The sequence below is a fragment of the Planococcus citri genome, chromosome 2 (assembly GCF_950023065.1).
Source record: "Planococcus citri chromosome 2, ihPlaCitr1.1, whole genome shotgun sequence".
In the NCBI taxonomy this organism is placed as follows: Eukaryota; Metazoa; Arthropoda; class Insecta; order Hemiptera; family Pseudococcidae; genus Planococcus; species Planococcus citri.
The window spans coordinates 63,771,312-63,787,203 of NC_088678.1; the positions used below are offsets into that span (position 1 = coordinate 63,771,312).

General features: G+C 33.5%; 3 protein-coding genes across 7 annotated transcripts in view; 1 reads left to right on the plus strand and 2 right to left on the minus strand.

Moving 5' to 3' along the window:
• LOC135837009 (insulin receptor-like) overlaps positions 1-15,892 on the plus strand; it is a 438,237-nt gene that overhangs the window by 161,258 nt on the left and 261,087 nt on the right. The window lies entirely within an intron of this gene.
• On the minus strand, positions 2,482-5,348 carry LOC135837005 (baculoviral IAP repeat-containing protein 3-like). Its single transcript, XM_065352117.1, has 5 exons — positions 5,246-5,348; positions 5,080-5,154; positions 4,251-4,586; positions 3,260-3,385; positions 2,482-2,822 (listed from the first exon to the last, which is right to left on the minus strand). Exons 1-5 carry the CDS (start codon positions 5,267-5,269, stop codon positions 2,625-2,627), a joined length of 759 nt encoding a protein of 252 aa, XP_065208189.1. The 5' UTR covers positions 5,270-5,348; the 3' UTR covers positions 2,482-2,624.
• Positions 7,790-11,041, minus strand: LOC135837006 (deoxyribonuclease-2-alpha-like). Its single transcript, XM_065352118.1, has 7 exons — positions 10,691-11,041; positions 10,355-10,541; positions 9,993-10,230; positions 9,688-9,879; positions 8,397-8,499; positions 8,179-8,311; positions 7,790-8,082 (listed from the first exon to the last, which is right to left on the minus strand). Exons 1-7 carry the CDS (start codon positions 10,780-10,782, stop codon positions 7,978-7,980), a joined length of 1,050 nt encoding a protein of 349 aa, XP_065208190.1. The 5' UTR covers positions 10,783-11,041; the 3' UTR covers positions 7,790-7,977.

The following is a 15,892-nucleotide window of genomic DNA, read 5'->3' on the forward strand; positions in this document are numbered from 1 at the left end:
ATGTCCTACTTTTTGCTGAAAAACGAAAAGTCCTGGTTTTTTTGGTGACTTTTTTCTGCATTAAAATGTATTGCCCATGGTTTGTCACCTTTTTTGTAACTTTTTGAATAAGTACTTTTTTTCTGGAATTTCAAAAAACTATTGATAAAATTTTCAAAATGTTGACATTAAAAAAATCTATTTTCTTTAAGAAGTCGTTCTATTTTTTGAATTGTAAATTTTCAAAAGCTTTTGCCCTTGCTTCGCTCGGGCCATTAAACATGCTCTTTCACAACTTTAGAATATGGAATAATTTAACCGAAAAATAACATACACAAATAATACTCGAACCAAAAAAATGCAAAATAATAATAAAAAATGTTGAAAAAAAGAAAACCAGAATCACTCCCTTTTTAAAAATTTTGATACCATCGATTGAGCTGAAATTTTTAATGTGTTATTTTCTCACGGAGTAGCACCAAGCTGAGGGGGAGGGGGTCCTACTAAAAAACAAAAAAAATTTCCCCGCCAAGTTCTAATGTGGGCCACTCCACTGAGCACACAGTCGTGCTTGGAAAAAAGAGCACAACTGTAGACCTACATATTAACGATATTTGGCACTAGTTCATGATGTTCGAAAATATTTTACCCCCCCCCCCCCATCTAATTCATTTTTGAAGGGTCTGGAAAATTGTAGAAATTGGTCTGGAAAACCTGGAAAAGTCAGGGAAATCATTTCCAGAAATGAGTGGACGCCCTGATACGCGATCCTTCGTAAAGAGAGGAATTAACAGCTGAAAACTGTTGAAGAGAAAAAGGTTGCAAGTGGTGGACCGCGAGGTTGGCTGAAAAAGAAGTCGGATTTTTTCTCAAAATCCATCTCAAGGTCTTCATATTTTTTTCATACCAGAAGAAAGTAAATTTTGTCATCTTTCTGTTGGCATAATTTTTTCTGATCCACATCTTTTTTCACGAACTTTTCTAAAGAAAATCAGGTTTAAAAAACACTATCAATTAGTTTTCGAAAAATCAAATTAAGGATTTAAAAAAGCTCTTTCCTCTCCACCATGAACATTTCCAAAGATGAAAAGTTCGCGGTTTCGTTAGCGAATGTTTTTGGAATTTAGAGCATTTTTGGCATTTTTTAGGGAATTTTTAAGCGCATGGGTTTTTAGGAGAATGAATATCCGAGTCTTGCTAATTATGAACGTTATTTCAATGATTTTTCAGCTTCATAATTTTCGTTTTTCTCACTTCAAAGGTGGTGGATTCCCACATAAATGCATTAAAATGAAATTTCGTTGACATATTCGGAAATTGCATAAATTAGAATTTATTTTCAGATGACTGAAAGAATGCTACTGTTTTCTAAATGAATTTTTTCAGTCAGAAATTCTATGTGATAGTAGCTGGTTGGTTTATGTAGGATTTTTTTCAAGTTATTAAAAAATTTTAATTTTTAATCGAGATATTTCGTTGATTAGAAAACTTAACGGGTTTGTGTTGTGAACGAGATAAACATTCAAAGAAACATTGCGGCTCGCGGCTGTAATGACGTTCGAGCTAGAAAATTTAACAAAAGACTTATGGTGGTGCAGGATCCACTTACTCAAAAATTAACTTTCTATTGTAAAGTATCTAACGAGATAATGAATGTTACAAAGGTCCGCCAAGGCCGTACATTGAAGCTGCTAATTCATTCATCTATCGCCGCTCGTTTGAGTGTACATAATAACAATATACGAGTACTACATATGTACATGGCTACTCGAGAGGAAATAACTATACCTAACTGAATTCCAAGCACAATAATATAAAAAACCACGTTTAGTGCGGCTGCTCAGATAAACACATTACGTAATGTACATACATGTTTGGATACCGTCAATTATGCCTCGTTCCTCCGCCCCCCGCCCCCAATCAAATGTTCAAAATTGCAAAGAAGTATTTCGTTGAATTTTTGATTTTTTTCAACATTTTTAGGGTAACGAACTTAGATAATGAACATGAAAATTTTTTGGATATTATGATTAAATGGTGAGTTGGACTTTGATAAATAAAGGTTTCCTGCAGAATTGCCATTCTCATGAATTTTCTGATCGATTAATTCGAGAAATCTCAAATTTCATTTGTTCGGTAACAAATTGATTATCTTTCAAATGAAAAAAAAAATGAGCAAAATTCATTAAATAGTTGCCGAAATATCTTCCTCGAAAGTGGTGTATCTTAAATGTAAAAACGTTACTGATAACAGCTATGAAGTGTAGGTACCCTTAGTCCTCAACTAACAGATAGTTTTTAAACCTACTTAAGTAAACTCGCATACCTATGTAAATATGAGTTATTGTTTACCGATAGATAATGAGTTTTAACTCGTAGTCACAGTATGCTTATTTTCTCTACACTCGAACCAATATACACCTTCACCAAGTTGAATATTTCATTTCACGTACTGGTTTCTGTTCATCTCAGTTCACTGCACCAATCAACATAACAAACAAATCGCACTAAAATAAACGAATTTATTGCTACGAACTCGATTAAGTTTCACATAAGACTTAAAAGTAGGTACACTTTTTTTTCGAAACGGCTTATATCAAAGAGAGCAACAAGCATTTTGCATTGCATTGACGTCTTGCGTGAGATTAGCAAACAAAATAGGTTTTTATCACGTCTTTTATGGGACTTCTGCATACTGGACATTTTCGGTTTTCTCGATCCGCCAATATCAATTCAGTACAAGTGTAACAGGTACAAACATGGCCACATTTGTACAAAACGCAGTCTAGTTTCGCCTTCAGACACACACAACATTTGCTGCGGTTCATTTTCACGATTCCATTCTGTAAATAAATAATGTTATTTGAATTAGAATTTTGGAGAAAAAAGGAAGACCTTTTTCTTGAAATGGGACAAAATGATAATCTATCGAAGTGTAGGTATAGGAGCACTTTGTGTGTTTAAATTTTCAGTTAGAAGTATTCATTTATCTACCCCTTTTAACAATTTTCAACTTTCGAGATATCTTTCCAGTAATTTTTTCACCCTTCATTTAAAGAGAACAGTCCTCAGTAAACCTTCGTAGAAATTTTTTGATTATAAGAAATAATGACGTTATCCTTCGGCTTATCATATCTTCACAAACGAAGCGTTAAATGCTGATTATGCCTACACATGTAAACTCACATGTAGGTAATTTCAATAGATGTAACTATCCTCAAGCTGTAGTACATATTTTAGTGAAAAATATTCATGCATGGGTAGGTAATGGTTTTCTTACATTTGGAATCAGACCATTTGATATGACGTTTGGCAGCGTAATAGAATCAAAATTCCGCACTCCGCTCTCAATAATTTCTGATTCGGTCCCATCAGCAGTTTTTTTGTTCATTAACTCGTGTATAACCTGAAAAATGAAATCAATTCTTGAAATCGAAGGCGAAATTATTCTGGATGTTTGCATAAAAGTTGGTACGCAGAAGGAGGTTAATGAAGGCTAATTTAGCAGGTACTAGGTACTCCTTTTTGGTGAAACTTTGATGTTTTGAGCTTTCGACGAAAAAATCTCGATCATTACAAGACTCAGAGGTGAAAAATGTTTATTTTTATTCCAGAAGACATTCAAAAAAACGAGTTGAAAACCCCCTACCCCTTATTTTTAGTCAGCTGAAACGGTAGCCATGATCTCCAGAACCGTTTGAAAATTTGGTAAAAAAAAATCACAGAAGAACCACCAAGTCCAAATGAAATGATTTTTTTTTTAAATTTTAAACTATTTATTGTACCTACCGATTGAGTTTTTGAGGAGAAGGGCAACCATCCCAAGATTTAGAACATGATTTCAATGAGAAGAGCCATCAAAACCGTTTTTAGGAATCGTTTTTTTTTTTTTTTTTTTTTTTTTTTTTGGTTCCCTTACTTACTATTGTTTTTTTTTTTTTTTACCAAACTTGAATGAGAATTCGAGTTTTTTAGGCAAAATGAGCGAAATAAAAAGAAAAATTTTCAAAATTTTCAATTTTTGATGTATTCTGGAACTAAAGCCATATTTTGAAACCGTTTTTTTGATCCCATTAAAAGTTATCTATTAAAACAGTGTAAGATTTTTGAATCATACTATGCCTAATGTATACCCAAGTGTATAAGCTGAAGCCATCTATCAATTAGCGAAACTTCACTAAATTACTAAACCTCGAAAGCATTCATTAACATTAACATCTTAACAGAAGCCTGGAAATGAATACCTTAATACCTATTTGTATCAGATTTACCTCGAAATTTAAATCATCTTCGGCATCGTGAATGTGATTACGAGCCTCGACAATATCTTCTTCAGACATCCACAGATCCATTTTCAAAACATTATTCTCTTCTTCGTTTAAATTATACAGGCTGTTGGGCAAATTCAAATCGTCGATAGCTGCACGCAACTCTTGGGTGTTTTTTTGAAGAGCATCTTTCCTGACGACGAGATCTTCTTTTAAACGGTCGATTTTATCCAGAATATCTCCAAGTTTTCCTCGAGATTTTTGTAATTTACGTCGAACTTCTAGTAAATCATCATCCGCATCGTAAACGTTTTCATTTAAATCGTGAATGGAACGTAGCTGAAACAAATCGTTCGGGTAACTAAATAAATATTATTAAAAATGCATGGGAATCGATTATATGCATATTTCATCGAGTGTCTGGTTTGACAAAAGTGGGTATTGAAAATGTAAATTGAATTCATTTGACCTGAATTGTTTTTTGTTATTCGTCAAGTTGAGCACATGTAGTTCTTATTTTGGTTTGGTTCGACTTTGAGTTCATAATACGAGTATGTTTAAATAATAATAACCAGCCGAATCGAAAAAATGTTTGACGAAAAAAATGAGCACAATATGGTATCCTGCATGTGTATATTTGGTTCATATGGTGAACAGATTATAGGGATTCATTCCATGTCAATTGCAATGGAAGTTGTCCCAAACAATATAAAATTTCTGTAAGACTTCAATATAATCGTAATTGCGTGAAAAAAATACTAATAACCAGTAATCTGGAAATATGTAATTGTACTCGTAACTTGTAAGTAACTAAAAAGTGAATTAAACTCACCAAACCGCCAATTCCTTGGAACCTTCTTGTTCTCCATTTAGTCTCACGAATACACCCTCGTCCTCTTAATGGTCTCTGATGAACAACGTACGTAAATTGAAATTACTTCTGATTTAAAATGAATAAAAAATATTTTAAAATCTTTCAGTAATCGCTGGGTAGGTACCTGAGGCAACGCCGCTCGATTCATGTCGTTGAACGTGCACACACAAACGCTGAACTCGAACTAATCGTCTAGAAACATATGTTTCAGATATCGTTCCATGTCGTGGAAGGGTATCATTCTCAGCGGACCAATATTTACGATAAGGACTTTTTCGTGAGAAAACACGAGATTCTGTAATGATCATGAATTTTAGGTTGAGGCAAAAAAGCAGATGTGATTGCATCCGTTGAATGGTTCATTTCATTTAAAAATTAAAATTTTAATTGAATATTGAATCATTCGCTAGTTTTTTGTAATACAATTTATAAAATGTTCATAATTATTTTGTATGCAATCTGGAAGGCTGATTGCAATTTTTCAAAACAATTCGAACGATCATATAAGTACTTAATGCTCCGAAAAAAATGAGAATAAAAAAGGATGTTCTATCATTACTGCAATTCCTGCCCAGCATAATCAAAATACTTATGTAAAAGTTCATTTCCTGACATTATGTTTGTTACACTTTTTTTTTTCTTGTTCGGGTGTTTAATTAGGAGTGATTTCGACGACGAAATCAAACCAGAACGAAACAAAGTCAGTGTGACTGTCAAGGACGATGACTTCTTGAAAAACAATTAAAAATATGCTAATAAATTAGAGCCGACGAATAAATTACCTAACGGATGGGAAAATGATGTAGAAAGAATCCAGCGACGAGGGAGAATAAAAACGGTCATATTTGCGAAAGTGTTTCATAATGAGTCTTTTCGTTTGAGAAAAATCTATCTTAGGTATGGATTGTATATAGTAACCCTTCAAGAAATGAATTACGTCAATTAATAATTCTGTTCTTAAGGGTATGTCTGTTTTGTTGATAGCTATTTGGAGGGAGGGGGGAGAGATTAATATTTCATGACGTAATACCATGATTTCATTATGTACATTATAGTCATTTTTTGGAGGAACATAATATGACGCCAAATGAACGAAGAGAGTCCAAAATCATATCATTGGTCGGTACCCCCATTGTGATCAACATATCCGAATTTCAGCCTCTTAGATGATCCTCACTTCATTTAAGGTGGAAAACCCCCATTTTAAAACTATTTTGGACCTCCCCTCCTCCACCAAAATTGACCTAGGGAGCCCAACTTTCAACATACTCTATTAATACTGATTGCTACGAAGATCTAACTACATTTTTCAGCAAACGACTGACCAAATGTTAGATTAAGTTTTGGTAACTGATATTGTAAAAAAAATTAGGTGAATACCGGAAGGAGAGACGAGACTTCTTATAATAGATAAAAAAAAGTTAATAAATATTTTAAATTCAGATTTTTTTTCAAATTGATAATTTTTTAACAAGATTTTAGAATCGTTAACCAATTATGGTGAAAGCAAAAGCAAACACTATTTTGCAATCAGCGATTAGCAGATGTCTTGTCTACTTACACAGTGATGATTAGCGATTCATTGTTTTTGCAGGTTTCAACCTTCCAACCCAATTTAACTCTTTCCAGAGTCAAAAAGTGGATTTTGGGTTATTTTATGCGTTTTTCAATCTACGGGGACAGTCTGTAACCCCTGTATAAATTTACCGTCACTGAAATGTCGTTTGCTTGTTTCAGCCCTCCAACCCTATTTGACCTACCTCCAGGGTTGTTGAAGTTGATTTTTGAGACGTTTTTCTCGAACTTGGAATAAAATGGCCTCGAAGGAGTGAGATGCTCAATAGTTGCAAGATGGCGATCCAAGCGGAGCGAGCTTTTTGAACTATGTGAGCCAGTGTTGAAAGATCTGGCTCAAGGATCCATTTAGGTAGCAGAAGCGCTTCTGTGATTAGGACACTACGAAGGGAAATGAACTAAATTGCTGCTCTCGGGATAACTCGAGTGCCTCCATTCCTTGAGCTCTTTTCTCTAAACAAATTTCAATGTGTTTGCGCCCACAGCTCAAAAGCAGAAGAACTCTTGAAAATCAGGATTTTATATAAATACGAGAGTTTAATAATCTTCTGGCCCGTCTTCAGCGATAAACTCGAAGATTACCTAAAAACCCGTTTTACGTGAAAAAATGGGGTGACACTGTCGACTGTCCCTCTTACCGCACCTGGCGTTTGAGGTCACTGGGAGGAAGATCTCGCATTGGTAAAATGACAACAGAATGCTATTTTATGGCTTTTAGATTTTTTTGGTAAAACAAAAAGGTTTGAGTAAAATTTTATGAGAACGTAATTTAAAGATTGATATTAACTATCCATTGGTATGAATTTCATCTGATTTTGTGCAGTAATGACAATTTTCTCAAAATTTTCAGTGAACGCATAAGTGTTTTAAGATAACAAATTGTTGAGAATTTTGTGCTCTTGAATATGGTTTTTTTTATTCAAATCTTATTGTTCAAAACGAGTGGAAGTTCAAAATTGTGAAAATATGCCCTGCGCAGTAAAATTCAACTTTGAAGCACATACGAGTAGATCGCTTTTAAAAAAACAAAATGTTCAGTGTGTTATACAAATCCCAATAATTACCTACTTAATTAAATGTTACAACAACAAAATTATTTCAATTCAGTCTTATGTTTTATTTAAAGGGATAATGAATACAATTTACATTTATTTTTCTGTTTACCTACCTCCTTTAAAAATGAACAAGAATACACAAAATAATTTAAAAAGACCTAAATACCAATAGTATGTACCATTACAAATTGACTGAAAAATGAACAAGTAAGTGAGAGAGATCATATTAGGCAGGGCACGGTTCTACCGCTGCGACCATTTTGAAATACATTTTCCATAAATTAGGATTTTTCAAACACACTGTACCGCCTCCACGTGTAAACTGAGTTGACTGAAATAACATAATTATTTGTGTTGAAATACAATATTTAAAACAGCCATGGAGCACTTGTAGAATATGAATAAGAAAAGGAAAAATAAAACTTACAGCTCTATTGATATCGCCAATACAAATCCATGGGATGTTTTCTTCAGCGCAAATTGTCCATTTTGAATGATCTTTGTAGTTACTGAATTGATCGTTGTGAGTATTCCATTTTATTTGATTTATGTTATGGACTCTGAAAACGATGAAAATAGTTTACATTTAGTTTTGCGAATTAAAATCTGTCTTTGAAAACTTTGAGTTCGCATAATCCAACTTACGGATACGTTTCATTGCAAGCTGATGGCAATCTGTCATCATGTAGCCAGGTTTCAACAAACAAAGTACATTTCAATTCGTCCGACACCCATTGACTGTATAAATCTGTAAAAAAAAAAAAAAAAAAAAAAAATGAACGAATAGGTACAATGGCTGGGCAACTGACACTCACAGGGATTTTTTAATCATTTTTGCCTATACCTTCCTCTTGAAATTGCCAAAAGTAGGTATTTTAATTTCAATTAATTTTTTTACTTTTTTGAAATATTTTTAAAAAATGTTTCATATCAATCACAGAAATACCTATTTAAGGTAAAAAGCCCAAAAATGTGGCCAGATATCATAAAGTGGCCATTTTCAATTTGATGTTCAACTGAAAAAATTAAGAGCCGAGGAAAGATTTTGGTAAGTTTGATAGGACCTTTTTTTGACTAAAATCAGCACTTTCTGACAATTTTGTAAAAAACTAGGTCTTTTTATAATTTTTTCAAAAAAAAGTACTTTTTGGCAATTTTGAAAAAACAAGACATTCTTGACAAAAAGTACGTACAATTTGCTGACTTCTAAGTGAATATAATAATATAATTAACGCAAAAAAAATTTTCAAAAAAACTTATTTTTTATTTTTAATGTAGGTAGGATCTATTAGTACCTTTTTGTATGACATTGTAAATGCAGCGAAAGCTGTGACCTGCAATAAATATATTTGATTTGATTTGAAAAAAATTTGAAACCCCATGGTTCAAAGCTGAAAATGCGCGTTTTGTCCAGGAAATATGTTTGGAAAAATTCCCATAAAATATGACCCTTGTGTTTGTTTGAATCTTTCATTCCTCAGGCCTCCATTCCATTAATGACCCTGTGTACTTTGTGCAGGTTTGGACATTTTCAGTTGAAATTGCGATTTAACCCCTTTTTGAAGGGGTTAGAGATGATTCGGAGATTTGAAAATTACATCACAGAGTTCCGCTGGTTGATTTCAGAATCCCAGGATGAGGCCAAATCACCTTCCTACTTTACCCGGCTATGCTGTTTAAATTATCTTTCGAAAATGGGGTGTTCAAAATATGCCAAATACTTTGTACATGCCTCTCTACTTTCGATCAATATGATTTTGAAGCCAGTAAGATGTGTGATTTACGGCTTGCCCGATTGCATGGGCATTTTTTCTCATTACTGCAATTTTAATTTCAATTTTTGTATTTTTGGAATAGGTACTGATTCAATTTGATGCATATCTAAGACGGTTGATTCTTTTTCTAATACATGAATGTAAGTATGTATAATATGTACCTTTATTGAATGACCCAGATTTAGCAAAAGATAGAAACGATACATCATCGACCGATTGAATCGTAACAATATTCTCATTCTGAGATAATCTTTGCATATCTGCTGCTTTTTTAAGCTGAGGAAATACATCGGCTAAAGTTCCTTGAAAGGTATTCTCGTACACTTTGGCATCGTTAATCATCAATTGAGTACCTGAAAAAAGCAAACATAGGCAAAAATTATAGTATATAGGTAATGATGTACCAGCAATCATATATATCGAGTAGGATAGAGATACCTAGTAATCTACATATGAGCTGACTCACCAATATTCTCCATATCAGTGGGTTTCAAACTAATACAGAGAAGGCTTTGGCCATAGGTGGTTCCAGTATGTGGATACACATATCCATCCTGTCGATTAATCACCGGAAAATGAGGCACACTATGAACGAGCCAAAATCCTTTATCACGACTACCCACTACAGCTCCTTTCGTATGCCCTTGTAAAATAGTGTACGGTTGATTAGGAGGCTGATCGTTGTAGAATATCCAAAAAATATCCTGCCAAAACAACAAAAACATTTCAAAAATGATCCCTTCTACTTGTAATGTAAGAACTAGGTAGGTACTGTAGACCGGTACCTACTTGAGCTTTCTAACGAAAAAAAAATTGTGTTCAACTCACTTCGACATCGTTGCCAATAATGACCGAAAGCGTTTTACCAGGGATGGAGGTTTCGTCCGCTATTGTATCATTAGCTAGAGTCCATCCTTTACTTACTGTATCAGAGGTAACAAATAAATAAGCTATTCCTTTCTGAACATTTTTATTCGGATGGTCTCGAATTTTGGGAAGTTTATACAACGCAAACCTGAAAAAATTTGACATTATTCAATTGCATATTAGGTATCACTAATGCTGTTCGAAGTTCAATGTTTGAATCACATTTCAAAAGCTTATCACTTCGATCAATGCAAATTACGTATTCGTATTAGCAATTTGATAAATAAAATTACATACCAATCAACGGGATTGCCTTGATGGTCGAGACATTGCTGCGAATATGTTTGATCGATAAAAACGAGAATCAAATTCACGATAATTAAAAGCATAATTTTTCACTATTTACTCAAAAAATCAGCCAGTATCAACGAACCATTACGTTCTACAACCTCCTACCGCAATGAGAATACACGATACTGTGTGCGTCGTGCGTCCTATCACAACAGGATAGCTGTAACGACTTCCGATTCGATTTTCAAATCAAACTGCATCGTGGTTCAGCGGTTTGCTTTATCCTTGTTTCCAACGCATTTACGGCGGTCAATGTGCACCGTTTATCGTTCTTTATTCTCTGGAACAACGTATATTGACGAAGTACAAAGAGTAAAGACACGAAATGTACCATATGAGGTACCACTACCGATACATTCAGCAGCCCCACCATCTGTAAAACACGCCTCTACATTCAGCACGTGTGCTATAGTGCTATTTATCCTTGGTAAGGTCTTTGATTATACATAAGTATTACCTGTACCTCTACCTACTTCGTAAGAAGATAAACCACCCTTATAGCTCCATCGGCATCAATGTAGTTACTAGTTAGACATCCAGAAACTAGATGTCACCAGCACGAAATTTCTCCTTTAGCACCGTTAAAAACTGGTTAAATGTTCTGCTTTTATCCTTATTTCAGAAATCAAAATCGCACATTGTTCCTCTAGCCAAACAAATCTGTATTGTATGTGAACGATCAACGATGGTAGCTATGAGTTTTTCTTTCTTTATAGTGGTCTATTGTCTACATAAAAACACAGTTTTCTATCAGGTTCACTCACACATATGTATAGAACTCTGCTTGAAACCAAACATTGCTAGATGGAAAGAGCACATAAAAAATTGACGTACCTATCTAAATTTGAAAAAATTAGTTCTTTATGACAAACCATCTTCAATGGTCTTTTTTTAGTCGAATCATAAAATTGAATCAAAATTTTTCAACTATTCAATAGGTACAATTTTTTTTCAATTTTTCACATCATCGGTCATACTCATTCAAAAATGAACTGAACAGAATTCGCGAAAAGCGGTTTGCAGGATAGTCACGGCTTGCACTCATTTTTTTTCAAAAAAAGCTATTTCGCTAACCAGAAAAGCTTTAAAAAATAATCAAAAAAGTGACGAAGCCATGGGCAAAATATTTCAACGCAGAAAAAAAAATCACTGATGAAAATAAAGCCAGATTTTTTCAGTTCTCATTAAAATGTAAAAATGAAACTACATGTATGTATGTAGATGGATACTTGTACAATTTGATGAAAAAACCGAAAATTGAACACTGGGCTATTTATTGCAACTTTTTGGTAAAAAAGTGACGCATTCATCCTACAATTTTTGGATTAGAGTGAAACTTGTCATTTCAACTTTTTTGTAGCAATTTTTGGCAGAAAACGAGACCAAAAAAATGGTTTCAACGAAAGATTCGTCTCAAAGCATTTTTCAAAATAAATTGTCAAATGCAAGATTTTGAGAATTTTTGCAAAAAGTGATACTTTTTGGAAATTTTTGACAAAAACTGTGAAACTTTTAGGTAATTTTAGTGAAAGAAAAAAGCGAACTTACGTTGGTGCAACAATTTTGATAAAAAGCGAGAATGCAAAAAAACAAGACTACTTACTTTTTTTGGAGATGAATTTTTGTTTTCAAAAATCAGAGATTTTTTCAAGAAGAATAAAAAGCATATTTTTTAAAATTAACCAAGTATGAGAATTTCAAATTATTAATCAATCAATCAATCAATCAAAAATCAATCAAAAAAGTTTTATTTTATGACGTCCGGCATCTTGGCCTTTAACGTCAACAATCCAACAACAGAAATTAAATTAACAAATAACAAAAATATAACAACGAAATAATCTCAACAAAAGTATGGCAAAATTCACAACAATATAACAAGTTCAACAAAAATATATCAAAATTCAACAAAGCAAAACATAAGTTATAACAAATCATAAATCCCTGCATGAATTAGAAACAAGAACAATTTTACACACATTTCCTCTTGATCTTCATGTACTTGTATGTATTTAAAATTTACCCCAAGTGTTTCGTCTCTGATTTTCTCATATACCTACTTTACATGATTCTATAATGTGTTGGACTGTTACATTCACATTACATGTGTCACATTTTTTGAGGGATTTTTCAGTGAAAAGTGATCTGTGAGTTAATGCAGTATGACCAGTTCGAATTCTTGCTAGAATCACCTCTTCTCTTCTATTTTATCTGTAGGAGGTATTTTTTGTTGGTACTATAAATTGGTACAGTTTACAATAGCTTTCAATCTGAGGTATGTTGAGAGGGTCAAGTCCCAGTGAAATCTTTTGTTCTATAGTTATCCAAATGGTTTGTATATGCCATATTTGTGTTGAAGGTGAGAGTGGAATGTTTTGTGATGATTGATATGTCTTGTATTTTTGGCTATTTTGACATATTGTTTTAGGGCTAAGTACCTAGTTTCTTCTTTCTCGTAGAGAAGTAATTCCAGAATCCTCTGTAAGTTTGATTATTGGGCTGGTTCGGAACGCTCCTATTGATAAACGTAATGCTTGGTTGGTAATTGGAGTTAGTTTCATTAGGTCAGTTTTTGAAGCTGTATTGTAAACAATGGATCCATAGTCCATTATTGACTGCAGATGGCTGACATAGATTTTCAACAAAGATTTTCTATCTTTATTGTAAATTTCTACATTTTTTTTTTTTTTTTTTTTTTTTTTGAAAAGAAAGTATGTATTATGTAATTATTACATAGGTACATAATGAAGAAATTTTAAAACTTGTATTTCTTATTAGTTATGTTCTTTTGGTTGGATCACGAAATGAAATTTGGAAAATTTTAAGAAAATTCAGCGGAGACTTCCATTTTAAGTTGAAATTTACTCAGAAAAACTTCAAGTTTTGAAGGTGCCTCTGAAGGTGGATATTGGTCCTCAAAGAGGAGGAATTTTCAAAAAAATCTTGGGTTTATTTCCGCTTTGGACCCTACCCAAACCTCTTTTGTGAAAAAATGGTGAAATTCTGAGTCGATCTAGTTGATTTAAATCCGGGAAATCCGTTGCCAGGTCGCCTGCGACCTTGCTTGTTTAAATTTGAGTTGTTTTTGTGCAAAAATGACCGTTTTTGCCTTACTTTAAGAGCTCCTAGCGACATCCATATTGTTTCGCGAAAAAAAACAAGGTCATTTTCGTATCTTACGCACTTTTTTAAGTGAACCATTTTCCCCGATTTTTGATTTTCGAAGTTTCAAGCGCCTAAGACTTAATTTTTCTAAATACGAAAAATTCCATTTGAACTTCGGGTGAACACAGTTCCGCGCCACGATTATGTGGTGGAGTAACGCCAGCGTCGCGCGCTCTGAGTTTCAAAATATTATACAAATTGAAATTTTCCGTATGTGCTTGAAACTTTGAAAATCAAAAATCGGGGGTGCGTAGAATCCGAAAATACGAGTAACCTTGTTTTTTTTTCCCCCGCAAAACAATACTGATGTCGCTACAAACTTGTGAAGTATGGAAAAACAGCCATTTTTGCAACTTTGAACATCTCTCCTGACCACAAAAACAACTCAAATTGAAAAATCCCTCTCTGTTTTTTGTTTTAGGGTCTAAAGTATCGAATTTAGCCCATTTTCAAGCCGAACAGAGATTTGGCGTTGCCTATAGTGTTATGTGAGCCGGTGTAAAAATATCCGGCTCGAAGGACCATTTAGGTAGTAGAAGCGCTTTTGTAATAAGGGCACTACGAAGGGAAATAAACAACACCGCTGCTCTCGGGATAACTCTAGTTGCCTTGTCTCCATTCCTTGAGCTCTTTTCTCAAAATAAATTTCAATATGTTCGCGCCGAGCGACGGCTCAAAAGCTGAAAACCCCTTGCAAATCAGGATCATACATTACATATATGCCATGCATGGTATCAATACATAGGCTCGAGAGGTTGTTGAATTGTGAGCTGCTCATCTCGGTAGCATTTCCTCATTTTGTTCAAATAGCTTAGTAGTTTATTCTGATCTAGTCTTGCGTGATATTTTATTTTTGACCAAAGTATGAGAGTGAGGAGATTGATAATTAGGGTTTTTAGCAGCTACGTAAAACCTTACTGCAACAGATTTTATTCTTAATTTTTTTTTCAATTTGTAGTCAATCAGTAAACATGTATTTTGTAGAGACGAATTGGTGATTACTGATATATAACTGAGTGATAAAGTATATTATTTTATCATCGCCAGATGAGAAATTTTAGAATTTGGAATTTAATTAATAATAATATTATGTTTTATTATTTATTTTAACGATATTTTTTCATCAATAATTATTCATTCAATATTTTTCAAATCGAATTCCGAATAGTTTTTTATTGATTGCTTGTTGTGAAAAATAATGAAGAAAAAGGTGAAAATTTTTAAATAAAACTCAAACTCTGTAAATTTTTTGCTTTTGGCTATAGGGCATTTAAAAGTGACGTCACACCCGTCTGATAATCGAAGTGGTGTGCAAACGATGCGAAATGTACTAGGTATTGTGCTCGCTGTTTAAACTAAAATTACTCAAAATTTTCAACGAACACATTGATATTTTAATACAACAAAATGTTCGTAGTCTTATCCTCTTTAAATCAATTTTTTCCCGAAAGCTCTACCTTTTACCGTTCAAAAGTTTTCGTAGTTTAAAGTTGCGAAAACAAGGCTAAAACCAGCTGCGGGTGGCAAGTATTGAACTTTGAACTAAAATTACTCAAAATTTTCATCGAACACATAAGTATTTTAATACAGTAAAATGTTCGTAGTTTTATTCTCTTTAATTTGATTCTTTCCCGAAAGCTGTACCCTTGACCGTTCAAAAGTTCTTGCAGGTCAAAGTTGCCAAAAGAGTTCATTACTTGCCGTCCGCAGCTGGTTTTTGCCTTGTTTTCGCAACTTTTAACTTCAAGAACTTTTGAACGGTAAAAGGTAGAGCTTTCGGGAAAAAATCAATGTAAAGAGGATAAAACTACGAACATTTTGCAGTATTAAAACATCAATGTGTTCGTTGAACATTTTGAGTAATTTTAGTAAACAACGAGCACAATACGATTCTCCATTCAGTACTGTATATTATTCGACTTGGTTTACACACCAGTTCGTTATCACGTGACTTGGATGACGTAGTTTGAAATGCCCTATAAT